The sequence below is a fragment of the Lolium rigidum genome, chromosome 6 (genome assembly GCF_022539505.1).
Source record: "Lolium rigidum isolate FL_2022 chromosome 6, APGP_CSIRO_Lrig_0.1, whole genome shotgun sequence".
Lineage (NCBI taxonomy): Eukaryota > Viridiplantae > Streptophyta > Magnoliopsida > Poales > Poaceae > Lolium > Lolium rigidum.
This window is the reverse complement of record NC_061513.1, coordinates 323,941,565-323,956,865: the sequence shown is the minus strand read 5'-3', so window position 1 is coordinate 323,956,865 and position 15,301 is coordinate 323,941,565. Positions and strand designations below refer to the sequence as shown.

Genomic DNA, 15,301 nt, shown 5'->3' with positions numbered 1-15,301 from the left:
CCCGGCCCACTATCTTCTTGGGCCGGCCCAGTTGCTGTAAGGTGGACCCCACATGTTAAATGGGCCGGCCCATTAAAGTTTTGACCAGTCAACCTTAGAGGTTAGGCCCGGCCCACGTAACTAATGGACCAGCCCAGCTATATAGTTGACCGGTCAAACTATGTCAGCTGGCCCGGCCCGCTTAAGACGTGGCAGGCCTCGTGTGGGCCTACCATCTACCACGGGGTTTCAGCCGGTTAACGCCGTTAACTGCCAGTTAACGGCGTCTGCCGACTTGTCAGTTTGCATGACGTCAGCAGTCAACGGGCTCCCGAAAACACATGCGCAACGGTCCGATTTTCCGTGGCGGAAGGGCGCCCAAGCGCGACGGACCGAAAAAATCGTCGTAGGACTTGGCCTGACGCAGTTTCCACAACAGAACCCATATCGTCGGGTTAGGCCCATAGGCGACGAAAAATACCCCTTAGCGGACGATTTTGAGACGTTGTCTATCAGAACTTTTCTTGTAGTGCTCGACATCGCCCCTGTCCCCGACGCCGGCCCCGCCCCAAGCTTGCCTCGCCATGGTGCTCGCCTCCACATGGTCGAGGTTGGCGGCGAAGGGCGCCATGACGAGCGGCGGTAGCATGATGGCGGCGCAGAAAAGGAGGACGGGAGGACGAGCGGCGGTTTCCCAGCGGTAGATGAGGCAGTCAGCTGGGAAATAAATTCGCTCACGTTTTCTCTCTCTGTTCCCACTCAGTGGTGGGTCCCATCCTATGTAGTTATACATTGTATTATTGATTGCATCCAAAACAATCACAGGGAGCTAGGGGACCACCTCTCTTTCCCAGCCAATAGCATGACGAGTTCCGCCAGGAGCATATGCCGGCCGGTTCAACGGTGCATTTTCCCTCCATTTCATCAGTTTACTAGTAATGCAAGTCTACCTATGTCGTTAATTTAATATACATAATATAAAAATTATTCTATTAGTCTATTCGAAAGTAAAAAAGAATTAAAAGTTTTAAATGGTCTATTTTTGGTAATATATATTATCTATTAAGTTGGTCAAATTGACGATCTAGAAATACGTGTAGGACTAGTAAACTGAAATAGTGAGACTAGATAAAACATCAAATGTTTGGATAAGGTGATCGGAGACTAACTCTCTCATGACCTAGCGCCGCCTGTGGCGACTAGGGTTTTCCTCCTCTTCCGTCGGAATCATCCCCGGCCCGGAGTCCCTCTCGCCCCCGATTCGATCGCCTCTCTGCATGTGGGAAGCGACTCTCCTCTTGGGGTTCTTTCCTTCTTTGCACGACGGCTAGGTAACGCGGGCTAGGGTTTGCTTTGGGAGAAGGTTTTTGGCTTGCGATGGCTAGCTCTGATTCGTCCTCGTCGAATATGGCCAAAGAAACCAGCGACCATTGATGATATCATTCAAAGGTTAGGAATTGAGGACGATGAACTTGATGATCTGATTTTTGAGGATGAGGGGGAGGCTCCGAAAGAGGGATTGAAGTGGATGGATTTGGCAAAAGTACACACGACAAATTACTTAAGTACTCAAACTTTTGAGCAGCATATGTGAGTTGCCTGAACCCTGCAAAAGAGGTACAATTTCAGCATCTGGAAGGCAACCTGTTTTCGGTTCAATGTTTCTGCATGGGAGATTGGTTGAAAGTTGAAAAGGGAGGACCATGGTTATTTCACTAAGCAGTGGTTAGCATCGAACCTTACGATGGGCTACTGGCGCCTGGAACGATTGATCTGGATTACTTCACTACATGGATGCAAATCTATAAATTGCCCGTGGGATACAGATTGAAGACGATGATCAAGAACCTGACTGAAAGACAAGTCGGCAAGGCTGTTGAAGTTCAAACGGATGTCCAAGGAGCAGGAAATTTCGTGCGGGTTAGAGTGAGATTGGATGTTAGAAAACCTCTGGCTAGGGTCGTTTCGATGTCTCGTAGTGGCCAGAGAGAGATTTTTGAAGTGAAATATGAGAAGATGCCAAGGTTTTGTGGTGCGTGTGGATTGTTTGGATATACTCATCTAGTGTGTGGCTCAGGGGAATACGAGGAGGAAAAACTGAAGTGGGGTGAATCCCTGAAAGCTGACTGGGGAACTTGGTTTGGCCGCGGCGTGGGAGGAACGTGCGGTGCTGGCCGGTCCAATAGGGGTGGCTGGTTTCTGTGGAGGACAGGCATGAGACGCGGGAAGAAACAACGGTGAATATACTAGTTGGAGACAAAATGCTATACCTGTTGTTGAGCGGCCAAGTCACCGTGAAGAAGATCTGGATGATACGGTGGCTAGTCCTGTTAAAAACCCGGAAGCAACCATGGCTGAATCTGATGACCATAGCACAGATTCAAGTGCCAAAAGACGACTGAACCTTGATGAGAATATACTGTCAGAGAGGGAGGATGGCGGTGCTAATCTAATGATCACAGATGGTACAATGCATGCATCTGTTGCGGAACATGAGTCAGAGGAAGATCATACAAAACGCCCAAAGAAGGCTGGAGTTGTCTCCCCTTCACTCGGATCGGCGGGTTCCCAAGAGGAACCTGTCCGGACAGAATGAAGATATTAGAGATGAACTGCCAGGAATTGGGGAACGACCCGATAGTTCGAGCGCTTCCGGATGTCCGAAGGCAATATAACCACGATATAAAGTTCTTATTAGAGACACATCTTGATGATTATCCAGCTGAATGTATCCGCAAAAGAATGAATATGGATTGTAAAATTGGCAGTCGCAACAACGGGAGAAGTGGTGGTTTGATTATGCGATGGAAGAAAGAAATAGTGATTCAGCAAATTACGTCAGCTCCAAAATATATTGATGTTCATATTATTGAGGGTCCAAACAAAGAATGGGGACTAACCGGTTTGTACGATGAACCTAAGTGGGAAGATAAATATAAAATCGTGGGACAAACTCAGAGAGCTCAATGGTAATCTTGACATTCCCTGGATTGTAATTGGAGATTTTAACGAAATACTCTACTCACATGAGAAGGAAGGTGGTAAATCCAAACCACAAGGCTATATGCAATCGTTTAGGGATGCATTAACGGACAGTGACTTAGATGATTCGGGTTTCTCTGGAGATCCTTTCACATTGACTATTTTCATGTTTCTGTATCTCTACGGCGCTCTCTTCTCGAGAACCCTCGAGGGTCATATATATAGGGGGTTTTAATCAAAAGAAGTCGGTTCGCGAAAGAATCAAGCGAATCGGACGATCGACGGTGAAAATAGGGCAGGTGGCGCACCCTCCCTACTGGGCGCCACCTGGTCTCTTTTGTGCCTCAAGGCCCATCCAGATGAGGTCCAGGTGCTCCAGGTGCTTTTCTTGATAAAAAATGACGTCTCCGAAACCCTAGCTCAATTTGATTCCGTATAGGTCTCTTAAAGTGGAAAATACACAAAACAGGGGTTTCTGTTCTGCAAAGTTATAACCCAAATAAAGTGAATCATTGGTAAATCCCCATAAATCAAAATAAAATATGGAAATAACATCATATATGTTACAAATATGTGGGAATATGTGTTAGTGAAGTACAAAGTGCATGTATGCGTTTTACATGCATCAATTGCCCGAGAAAGTACAAGTGAACCTACTTCAAACTCGAATTCCCGGACACGAATACAGATAACTGGTGTAATCCAGCTTAGGCCGCGGAGGTCTTATCGAGTTCTGAATTCCAGCAAAAGATTAAGGGTACCCAATGCGTCGGTGATGACGGCTATTAGCAACGCCAAAAGATCTTAATACGCTGGGATTCCAAGTACAGAGTGTTTGTATCAGCAGAATTTTTCCCCACAAGGGTGACTCGAGGATTTATATCAAACTCTCGGAGAAGTGGACAAAGAGTATACTCTTCTTCCTTTTTCTAGCAATCCTGCAAGTAGAATAAATGCCTTGTGTCACAACTCCACCGTGTGGTTGTCAAGCGCACCATTTCGCGTAAGTAAATAACCACAAGTAGAAATAAAGCAAATAAAACTAGACTAGATAAAATAACTAAGTAAAAACTGTAAAGGGGTTGATTGTTTTTGATGTTTTGGATGCAAAGAAGAAAAATAATTTTTTTTGTATTTTCCGATTAAAATAGTGCAGCAAATAGAAAAAAGGTAAAAACAATATAAATGTGTTTCTTATGATAAAAAGTGGACCAGGGTTCATGGGTTCACTTGACTATTCTCTCTTTAAGTTATGGTCGACAAATAGCAATTAATCAATATGAAGGTGCAAATAATAGTATATGTAAGATCAGAATTAATATGGGTATCACGTCCTAACATAGAGATGATGCAACACATCTCTCTTATACTACACAAGAAAGAAACTTCATTAATCTTGTATTAAGAATTAACAGAGTATAGCCATAAGTACTTTGACATGAAGTTTAAATATCAAATATGCTACCTTGAACAAACAATATCATCACTACTATCACGTGACGAACATAGCACGTGCATTCACTTTATCCCTAGTGGGTAGAAAAAGAAAATTCAAAGTCATAATAGATCTTGAACATATTATCACTATCCAATCACTAAAACCATGCTACTCCATCTAATACACACATCACCCCACACATGCTCTTGCATAAATGTTGGATCAGAACAAATGCTTAAGAACGTGGTACATAATATGCATCTATCAATACATCTTACACATAATATGATCAGATCTCATAGCACAATATCATAGAATAAGGATCCACCATATAGGTATTATAAATATGGCCATAATCATGTTATGTAGCTCATATGACACTAATAACTATGAAGAACATGAGAGAAATAGATCAAGCTACTACCACAAACCCGTAGTCCAGAGGTGGACTACTCTCCGTTGATCATGGTGATGATGACGAAGACGTTGGAGAAGGTGGAGATCCCTCCGGCGGTGATCCCGACGGAGTTTCCCCCTCCAATCTTCTCGGCAGTAGCCTCTGTTTCGTGTTTCTGTGTTTGTGCGGCGCTCCCCTTCCGAGAACTCTTTGAGGCCATATATATAGTTATTTTTAGGGCAAAATACGTCGGTGGGCGTAAGAATTATGGCAAACGGACGATCGACGGCTGAAAGAGTCTGGGTGGCGCGCCATCCCTTGCTGGGTGCGCCACCTGGCCTCTTTCGGCCCCCAGGCCTCTCCAGGTGAGAATTCAATATGATAAAAGACAAAGTTCATGTATGCATTTTACATGCATCAGTCAGTTGCTATTTTGTTTATCATATCATGGATATGGATAATTTCTAGCAGAGCGTAGTCCTAGGCGAGTACTAGGCCTCACAGGGCGGATCCTGGTGGACGCGGTCTCGGAATTTTTAGTCGGATGCAGTTGTTTGGGTGTTGCAATTGACCAAGTTATCGGGTTGTCTTTTATCGGGTGTCCATGGACCCAATGGGAGTAAATGATGAGATTATCTTCGCAAGTGTTTACCACTAAACATGAACTCGAAACTAATTTCTTCTTATTTGATTTTTATTAAATTGTCGAATCTTCCTTTTTATCGGGTGAACGATCAGCGCTCCTGATGGGATTAGCCCCCGAGGCTATGCTCGAGTATTTATAGTCGAGTATAGACTCCAAGTACTTTTATTCGGAGTTTTCTTCAATTTTCCTTTTTTTCTTTATTCGGTCCTCCCAATATCCTTTGTTTCTATCGGCTGTGCGTTCAGCGCTCCCGATGGGAGTAGCCCAAGAGGCTATGATCGAGTGTTTTCAGTCGAGTATAGGCTGAAACCTGCATAGTAGAAATACCATTTAACCTTATTTATGAACTTTTTACCTGGCCGGATGAATATTCTTTTTTTATCGGGTGCGCGATCAAGGTTCCAGATGTGAGTAGCCCGAGGCTATGTTCGAGTACTTGTAGTCGAGGATAGGCTCGAAGTCTTTTTTTCAAAAGTTTTGCTAGACCTGAATTCTTCAATCTGCTTATCGAGTACATGGCCAGCATTCCCGATAGGAGTAGCCTACGAGGCTATGCTCGAGTATTTGTATTCGAGGATAGGCTCAAATACTTTGTATGTCCTCGAGGATTTTCATCGATCGAGTCTTGAACTTCTCCCGCACTTGTGAAATTTTTAAATGTGCCCATGACGTCATTGTTGGCGATGATGGTGTGTTCGGGTGCGCCCGCAGAGATGGTTGACATGACTGGACATTGGTGGGCCCTCCACCATGATGACGAACGCGTGGTGTGCGCCACGTCGTTGATTTTGACCGCGCGCAGGACTGTGCAACGCAACAACTTCCTCATTTTACGTGTTATTAGAGTAACTCCGACGGGCGGTTCGTATCTGTGTGACACATGTGTGCCCTAGATTGTCTTTGCGGGAACCGTTCCTTTTTTGATCGGAAGGCACTCCGTTGTCAAGCCGGAAGTTAAATGGAAGTTTCTTTACTCTGGCACAGTCATTCTCCCCTTGTGCTACTAACTTCATCTTCTTCCCCGCGCTGCTGCTCTGTTCCTCTGCAACTTTTCTTCCACCTTCTTTTTCCAATCACCGTACCTTCCGTTGGTGCCATGGGAAAGACGAAAGGCAAGCGTGCGGCGGCCGCGACGTGACGTCCAAGAAGGGACGCGCCAATGGCTGAGTGCGGTCCGCCTTCAGCATCGGGGATCTTAAAAACCTGCGCAGCTCCGACGCGCTCTCCGCTGCGTCAACTCTTTGATGAAAAGATGAAAAAACCAAAAAAAAAAAAAACTGAGCCCTTCCATCTCTTGGATAGATAGAGAAGGAGGGCAAAGGCCTTTGGTGTCCCGTTCAGCCAAGAATTGGGGCTTCACAATTACTAGCCACTATTTTATCTCATGTCTTTCCCTGTTCATGGTTCGATATTATGGTGTCCTAGGCATAGAGGAACCACACCAATCCATCCCAAATTTGGCGGTTAAACTCTACTACGGTGACAATACTGGAGGGGAGGTCCTGCGGCAAAATAGCTCGATGCCAAAATGATAAAAAATCTTAACACCTCTTATTTTACTTTTTCACTATTATGAAATACGAAAAAGATCCAAATATAAAATGCAAAGATCTTCTTATTCAAAACCTCAATCATCACATCCCCTCTCTCCCACTTCACGCCTTGACTGAGCCCTTAAATAGGGACTTACTAGTCGACTACAGATTCATTTCTAAGTCATGAATGAAGGTACTACTCATGTTAATCCATCTATTTTTGTTTGCTGAATTCATATACTGTGTGAGACTTCAGCTCTTACAAAATCTTAGCAAGTTTCATTTTCATTATGTTTATTGTTTGGTGGCCTATATTTTTCTGTTTGAATGAACAAATGAACATTTGCTGTTTACTGGCAAGGTAGAAGTTCGTCATACATGAATTGGACATGAGGTGATGTAAAGCTTTGATGTATACTAGAAAGAAATAGTGGAAATGTCCTGTTAATTTTGGAATGTGAATATAGGTATCCTATTGCTTGGCACTCTTGCGCCGAAAGCAGACCCACAACATTAATAAGAACACTCAGGATGGGACCCTGACATATCTGTGAATCTGTCTTCTTAGCAGAGTGGTAAACTGCAGATTCTGAACCACTTCATCTATTCATTCAGGTATCACAGTCACATCTCCTAATGTATCTCAGATATACATATGGTGATTATTATCTTGACGAGAACTCATCTCCGTCTCTCCCAACCCCAGCGCCCAACCGCCGCCGGTCGCCTCCTCCCTGCCGCCGCTGCCGCCGGCCCTTGCCGCGGTGGCGGCGGGCCCCGTCCCCAAAGGGAGGCGGGGGTCCTCTGGTCGCTGCGAGCGGCGGAGATCGGAAGCCGGGGCGGCGGCTCCGGGCTGGTGGTGGTGGCGGTGCTCGCCGGTGCGGCTGCTTAGGCGGCGCAGCGCAGCGCAAGGGCGGCTGGGAGCAGCGGACTGCGGCGGCGCGGGTCTGGCGCGGCTGCAGGTGGCGGCGGGCGGGGCGGCCCATCCGGGCCTGATCTGGGCCGAGATGGGCGGCGCCGCGGAGTGTGGCGTTGGGGTGCTGTGCACGGCCAGCCGATCTCCAGAGCCATTCTGCCTGGCCGCTTGCTACGCCTTCTATGGCCTGCTGTGACGACGGCCTAGAACGATTTGTTCGGGCGACCATGGGCAGCGCTGCCGGTTCTTCTCTAAAGTCGCCATGGGCTTGGCGGCGTCGACTTAGCGAGGCGACTGAACCTCCTTCGTCGTCGTCGGGCGGCGGATGGCGGCGTGGGGCCGTTTCTTCCGCGTCGAGGAATAAAGGTGGCGGTTCTAGGATTCTTCTCGCACCAAGTTTGAAGATCTATCAGATGTTGTTCGCACCAGTCTGGGTGGATTGACGTGTTCCGGAAGGCCTTGTCGGCGAAATTCATTGTGCGAGTAATGCCTGAAGATTGCTGGATTGGGTGGTTTCGGTCGTGCGCACCCATGTTTTTATCTGGCCGTTTGGTTTCAGAGGGAGCGCTTCGAAGCTCGGCTGGCTGTTAATATCATGGAGTTCGTTTTCTTTTCATGGTGCTTGCAGAGAAGGTCATCAAGCCGAGATCGGTGGAACAGCTATGATGGTTGGATCTTGGTGGTGAGGTGGAGTTGGCTTGGTGCTTCGTGACTTGAAACATCGACTGGTATGTGGGGGCGGCTGCACAAGAGAAGTTCAGAGTCTTATCTTTCAGGGTGAAAATCCAAGGTCTGGCCTTAATTGGTTGTGCCTGGCAATGTTCTTGTTGAATGCATTGTTTTGAGAGAGATGACTTTCTTCAGGGTGAAAACCTAAGATCTATGATCAGGCGACGACAACGTTTGTGCACTGTTTCTTTTTTGGAGGCGTTGCTTATGGAGAAGCTGATCTTCTGTGTTGTTGTTTCAAGTTATGAATCTCTGTAGCGGGACCTTTCTTTTTGTAATTCTTTTCTCTTGTTTGGCTGTGTGCATCCTTTATGCCATTAGGGTATGATGTTGTTGCAGAGGCTGAGTGTAACTGGTATCTCAATGATATTAATATATGCTCTTTATCGAAAAAGGTATCACAGTCACAGCAAATTACGTAGTTCCAGAAATTTTTAGGCTTCTATCTATCCTCAGCAAAACTACTTTGTTCAGACATTAATACAACTTTAACCGACCTATTAAGCACCTCTTCAGCTACCTTTTAAGCACCTCTTCGCCTTTTTTCTTGCTTCAGACAATGTAAAGTTGCCGCTAGAATTTGCAGCACTAACACCATGGTCAATCTGCCAGTACTTCACATTTCAACTACTAGTAATTTTTCGGCATCGTTAACTGTCAGACTCCCTAATCAAGCCTCGACGGCATGTGAGAATAGCTGGGTTTTTCGCTTATTTCGCTATGTATGTGTCGCCCTCATCGTGTACTCTTCTACGAGCTTTGAGAAGAGAGACGACTTGTCCTCCAGCAACTTGGCCGGTGTGTCGAGCTCCACCGCCACACCTGCAAAGATTGGAATTGCGTTTAGTCAACCAACAGGTGTGCCAAACAGATTGGATTTTGACGAATCAATAGGGCACGGTGATGATTTATTTTTATGGGCTAATGGCTGACCGTTGTCAAGAAGCAAGACCATGTCGCTGCCAAGGACCGAGGTGATTCGATGGGCAATCGTGATGACCGTTGCTTCTGAAAAATTCTCCCGTAGTGTTTTTTGGATCAAGTTGTCCGTTGCGGTATCCACTGAGGCGGTGGCTTCGTCCAGAACCAGTATCTTGGTCCTTTTCAGAATCACTCTGCCAAGGCAGACAAGCTGGCGCTGACCCACGCTCCAGTTCTCTCCATTCTCTATCACTGCAAGGATAATTCACATAAATCTTTGGTTGGAATTTGGAAACAAAATTTAGTACTGGGAAAAAATGTGAATGGTATATATGCCTAGTACTCCCTCCGTCCCATAATATAAGATGTTATATTGGTTATAATAACATCTTATATTATGGGGCGGATGGAGTATCAGATTTTCAATTCCAGGAATCAAAATACGCACAACACTATATTATACCTGGTGAGTCAAGTTTCAGCTCCTTTTTCCTGACCTCGTCTCCCAGCTGACAGTTATCCAAGGCCTGAAATGGAGCAAAAGAATCGGACTACATGTTTAATTGTTAAGAGGAGAATCAGAGGACTGACAAGAAATGAAGTACGTGAAAATCTAAATTACCTCCCAAATTTGATTGTCATTGTACTCTCCAAGAGGGTCAAGGTTACTCCTTATTGTTCCTTCGAACATCGTTGGGTCTTGTGGAATGATGCTCAACCTAGATCTCAGATCATGCAGTCCAATGGTGCAAATGTCGACACCGTCTACTAGTATCTGACCGATAGTAGGATCCACAATGCGGAAAAGGGCCTGTATAAGAGTTGATTTACCGCTGCCTGTTCTTCCAACAATACCAGTCTTCATGGCTCCAGGAAAAGTGACTGTAAGGCCCTTCAGAACAAATGGCAGTTGTGGAGCATATCTCAACTGCATCAAAGTTAGAAGTTACAGATCTGTGCTATCTAGAATAATTATTATTCGCGCTTAGCAAACTACTGAAACTAATATTCGCTTGCCCATCAGAAAGGATTTCTTATCAATAGCTCACTAAGAATGGCAGTGATATGAAATTTCTGCAGAACAACATGGTAACACAGGAAAAGGAGCTTAAGTAAACAGGATGAAAAACAATGAGGACATTTACATGGATGTTATGCAGCTGAATTTCACCCTCCGACGGCCAGTTATGAGGAAACTTATCTCCTGACATTGAAAGTGGGGGCTCTTCCGGAGTGCTGATATATTGAAGAATTCTTTCTACTGATATTATCTTGTTCTCTAAATTGCACATGCACCAGACTACCCATGTTTGCAGCATGTTCAAATTAAGCCCATATGTGACAGCAAGACCAGCAATTCCTGAAATCAGGATGTAAATTTAGTTACAGGCCCATAGCAACTCACCTCTTCTTTACTAGTACCATCTATTGAGTATAAATGTTGTTCCGAACTAGTAACAGCATACCTGGGTCAATGAGATCAGTCGGTAGACTGATCAGAAATATCAAAGAGAACGCAAATGTAAGTGAAGATAGCACATCCAAGCGGAAGCAAAGCCACTCCATTGCTGCAGTATTATATAATTTTGGTCGAGAGAAGGCATCCATTAGATGGCTATTAGTTGATACAAACTGATTTTCCTTTCCAAAACTTCTGATGGTTGCTGATCCAGCAACTGATTCTGCAAAATGCTGTATTATAGGAGATTTGCAAACCCCTACTAACCTTTGCAGCTCTCTGGCTGTATCGATGTAGTAGCGCTACAAAAGATGAATACAATTTAGGTGCTGATTTTGAAGTTTAATCAGTATGGAGAATAAATAAGTTAAATAAAATCACCTGATACCACAAGCAGGCAATGATTACAGGAACGAAAACAACAAACACCTGCCATGCAACCTGAGACATCACGGCAATAATCCCAACTAGTTGTATGATGGCAAATGCGACGGAACCCATCTTGTTAGCAATGCTTGTGTCCACTTCACTCTGATCAGTTGAAGCCTAAACAATTTAACACTTGTGTCAGCATTGTCGAAGCAAATAAATTAAACTTTCCAGGAAATTTGAGGAAGTGCTGACTTACTCTATTCAAGATACGCCCACTCGGAGTGGAGTCGAAGAAAGACATAGGAGCTCTGAATATGGACATGTGCATCTTGTCGAACAGCATGGTTGCTGTCTTATATGAAGCTGTCACAAGAAATAGTGCTCTTACAAGGGTGCACAGCGAGCTTGCACCAGCCAATGCAACAAAGACGTAAATCAGTGTCGACATGCTCACTGGAGGCTCAAAGTCTTCCGACACTGGACAAGCCCAAGCCATCCAGTAATTGCTACCAATCTGAAGTACTTGAAAAAGTGTCTGAGCTATCAACACGAATGGTACAAGAGCTCCCCCATAAGCCAATGTAAGGTACTTCCAGTAGACCCAGAACCCAACCCTGCCTTTTTCCCTTTCTTCTTCCTGCACCAGCTGCCCACTCTGAACCTTTTCAACATCTTCTTTTCCATTTAGTTTATCTTTCCCCTCAGCTGTGGACAATGACTTGGAAAGGCTTGCAGCGCCACTGGAAGAGAAAGCCTCGCTGCCTCCATTAGCAATATCAATCACATCCAATGCTGCAAGAGCACCTTGATGAGCACCAACCATTTCCATTAGCTCTTCCCCTGAGCCAAGTATTTCGTTGTACTTGCCTGCTTGTGCTATTCTTCCACCTTTCATTACCTACAATAGAATTCTTTCATAAGGAGAACCACACAATTTTTTACAGTAAATTTACATGAAACTTTTGCCAATGAAATTCTTACCAGAATAAGATCAGCTGCAGGTAGGAATTCAATCTGGTGAGTAACATAAACCACTGTTTTTGAACCCAAAGCCCCAAGCAAGCATTCCTGGAAATGGTAGAATCCTTAAGATATGTGGCCTAAAACTTGTACATTTTTCGATAAAGGGAATACATTATTATCGGGAAGATACCAATTATCTGAAACTTGTACTAAACAAAAAAAATCTTATTTTATACCTTGAAGAGGTGTGATCCTGTATGGGCATCGACTGCGCTGAACGGATCATCGAATAAATAAATGTCGGTATCCTCATACAAAGCTCGGGCTATCTGAATCCTTTGCTTCTGGCCACCACTGAGATTGATGCCTCGCTCTCCGATGATCGTCTTGTCACCGAATGGTAATATTTCCAAGTCTTTCTTCAGCGAGCACGACTCAAGGACCCTGTCATACTTCTCACTGTCCATCTCCTTGCCGAAAAGTATGTTGTCCTGAATTTTTCCGCTCTGTATCCATGCCGACTGGCTGACATATGCCATTGTCCCGCAAGTCTTGACCTCTCCTGATAGCTTTGGCATCTCACCAAGAATGCACGAGAGCAAGCTTGATTTTCCAGAGCCGACTGTCCCGCAGACCGCAACACGCGTGCCTTGCCGAGCTTGAAAGTTCAGGTCATTCAGAGTTGACACTTCAGATGAGGCATCCCAGGAGAAGAACCCATTGCTTACCTCAATTGCAACATCAGATTTACCACTGGGCAACCTCAGCACAGCATCCATAGGCAACTCTTCGAGACATAGGAAAGACGCTATCCTTTCCAGAGACACCTTAGTCTGAATCATGACAGAGATTGTGTCAGGAAGGTTGTATATTGGTTTTTGAAGCACCCGGAACGTGGCCAAAGCAGACAGCACCTTCCCTGACTCGAGTGGTATCCCTAGGAGCATGCAAGTTCCAAATGTTACGACGGCGACGAAGGTCGGGCCACCCCAGAACACAAAGGTGGCCACGGTCGACGTGTAGAGATACTTCTTGAGGCAGCTTTCCTCTTTGTGCCTGAGGTCAATGATCTTGGACAAGAACTTCATTTCCCACCCCTGCAGTTTAAGAATCCTCATGTTGCGCAGAATCTCAGAAGTGGCCTTCATCCTGACATCCTTGCACTCCATGAGCTTCCGCTGGAACTTCCCCTGCATTTGCATCGGAGGCACATTGGCGAGCATGAAGAGGACGGTGGCACCGAGCGCCGCAAAGGAGGCAACCCCGAGGGTGGAGTAGAGGATGAACAATGCCATGGCTACTTGGAGCGGCACCAACCAGAGGTCGTGCATGTACAATGAGAAACAGCCGACACGGTCGGCATCCACGCTGATGAGGTTGATCATCTCACCGCTGGTGCGGCTCTGTCGCGAGGTGCTCGACAGGGAGATCCCTTTCTTGTAGACGACGGAGACGAGCGCGGACCGCGCGCGTATCTCAGTCTGCTCCACCCGGAAGAACCAGTGGCGTTGCGACAAGCACTCGAACACCTTGGCTACGATGAAGATGACGACGACGAGCTTCCCTTTGCTGGCGTACCTCTCGTCGCCGTTGAGGTACTGTACCAGGGAGTTGATGAGGTATGGGCCGACGTAGATGGAAATGGTGTTTATCAGAGCGTACAGCGCTGTCAACGCGATGTGCCACCACACAGTGCGCACAAGGGCCTTGGCGAGCTTGAACGCTGTGACCTTCTGGCCACCGGAGCCGTCGCCGGTGAGCGCCTCGAGGTTGGCCTTGAACAAAGGGAGCAGGCCGGCCACGCTGTCGCCGATGTCAAGGTCCGGGACGTCGTCGAGGTCGAGCGTCTTCCTGTGGCCGACGGCGAGCAGGGGGGCCATCCAGGAGAAGGTGAGGAAGCTGAAGAAGCCGGCGCCGGTGAAAATGGAAGCGTCGACGGCGGCAGTGTTGCTTGCGCCATTGAGCAGAGGCTCCTCGGAAGCAGAGCCGCCCATCGCCTCGCTCTTGGCCGAGAATCCGGCGACGAGCAGCACCACGCCCACGAGGACCGAGACGGCGTCGCGCGCCCACGAGAGGGCGGGCACGGGGAGTTTGTACTGGAGGGTCATAGCGACGTCGACGGTGACTGCGAGGACGGAGAGCAGCAAGAAGAGCGCCCACCAGAGCCTGAGCGGCGCCGGGAACCGCTCCTCCTTACGGGGGCCGTACGGCCCGTACTCGAGCTGCAGGTACGCCGCCAGCAGAAGCCACGCGACCGCGCGCGTCGCGTAGTCAACCTGGTCCGCCACTACGTCGGCGTCGGGCGCCCCCCACCCGGTCCCACCGTCCAGGTACCAGGAGACGAGTGAGTACGCGGCCTCGGACGCCGCCAGAGCCCACGTGGCGCGCACCACGAGGCGGCACCACGGCAACCCGGCACCGGGGCCGCCTCTCCCTGACGCCGCAGACTCCTTCCCGCGGCGGCCGGCGGCGGCGGCGAAGAGGAGCCGGCCCGCGACGGCGAGCGCGAGCAGGAGGTGGGCCCCGGCGCCCACGCTGTGGAGTAGGAAAAATGGCAGGGGCTGCTGGTCGACGCCCGCCGCCATGGCTGCCGCTAAAGGCGACGAAGTGGAGGCGGACGAGGTGCGCATGGGGCGCGGCTGAGTGGAGTGGAGCGGGCTGCGGAAAGTGCGGTTAATATAGGCGGCGAGACGGCACGTACGTGCGTCACCGCTATGGGCGCCACCGGTCGTCACCGCTACCCCCGTCACCGTATCACCGACTCACCGTGGTCGTGACGACGGGAGATCAATCCAATCCGCGGCCCGGCTGATCGAATTAAGGTTTTGGCACTGGTCCAGGATGTCTGCCGTCTTCAGTTTAAAAGGCTCATCACGAGCAGCTATTGTGCATCGTAAGAAACAAATGCAGCATTGATCAGAGAATAATGTGTCGGCATTGTTGAGTATAATACAGATTCGCATG

At 47.4% G+C, this 15,301-nt stretch overlaps 1 protein-coding gene across 1 annotated transcript; it reads right to left on the bottom strand.

The window, feature by feature from the left end:
- Nucleotides 1–9,169: 9,169 nt before the first annotated feature.
- On the bottom strand, nt 9,170–14,967 carry LOC124668117 (ABC transporter C family member 3-like). The gene is made up of 10 exons (XM_047205311.1): nt 12,574–14,967; nt 12,356–12,442; nt 11,631–12,272; nt 11,384–11,548; nt 11,010–11,304; nt 10,689–10,903; nt 10,166–10,471; nt 10,007–10,070; nt 9,556–9,795; nt 9,170–9,444 (listed from the first exon to the last, which is right to left on the bottom strand). Exons 1-10 carry the CDS (start codon nt 14,965–14,967, stop codon nt 9,341–9,343), a joined length of 4,512 nt encoding a protein of 1,503 aa, XP_047061267.1. The 3' UTR covers nt 9,170–9,340.
- Nucleotides 14,968–15,301: the final 334 nt, after the last annotated feature.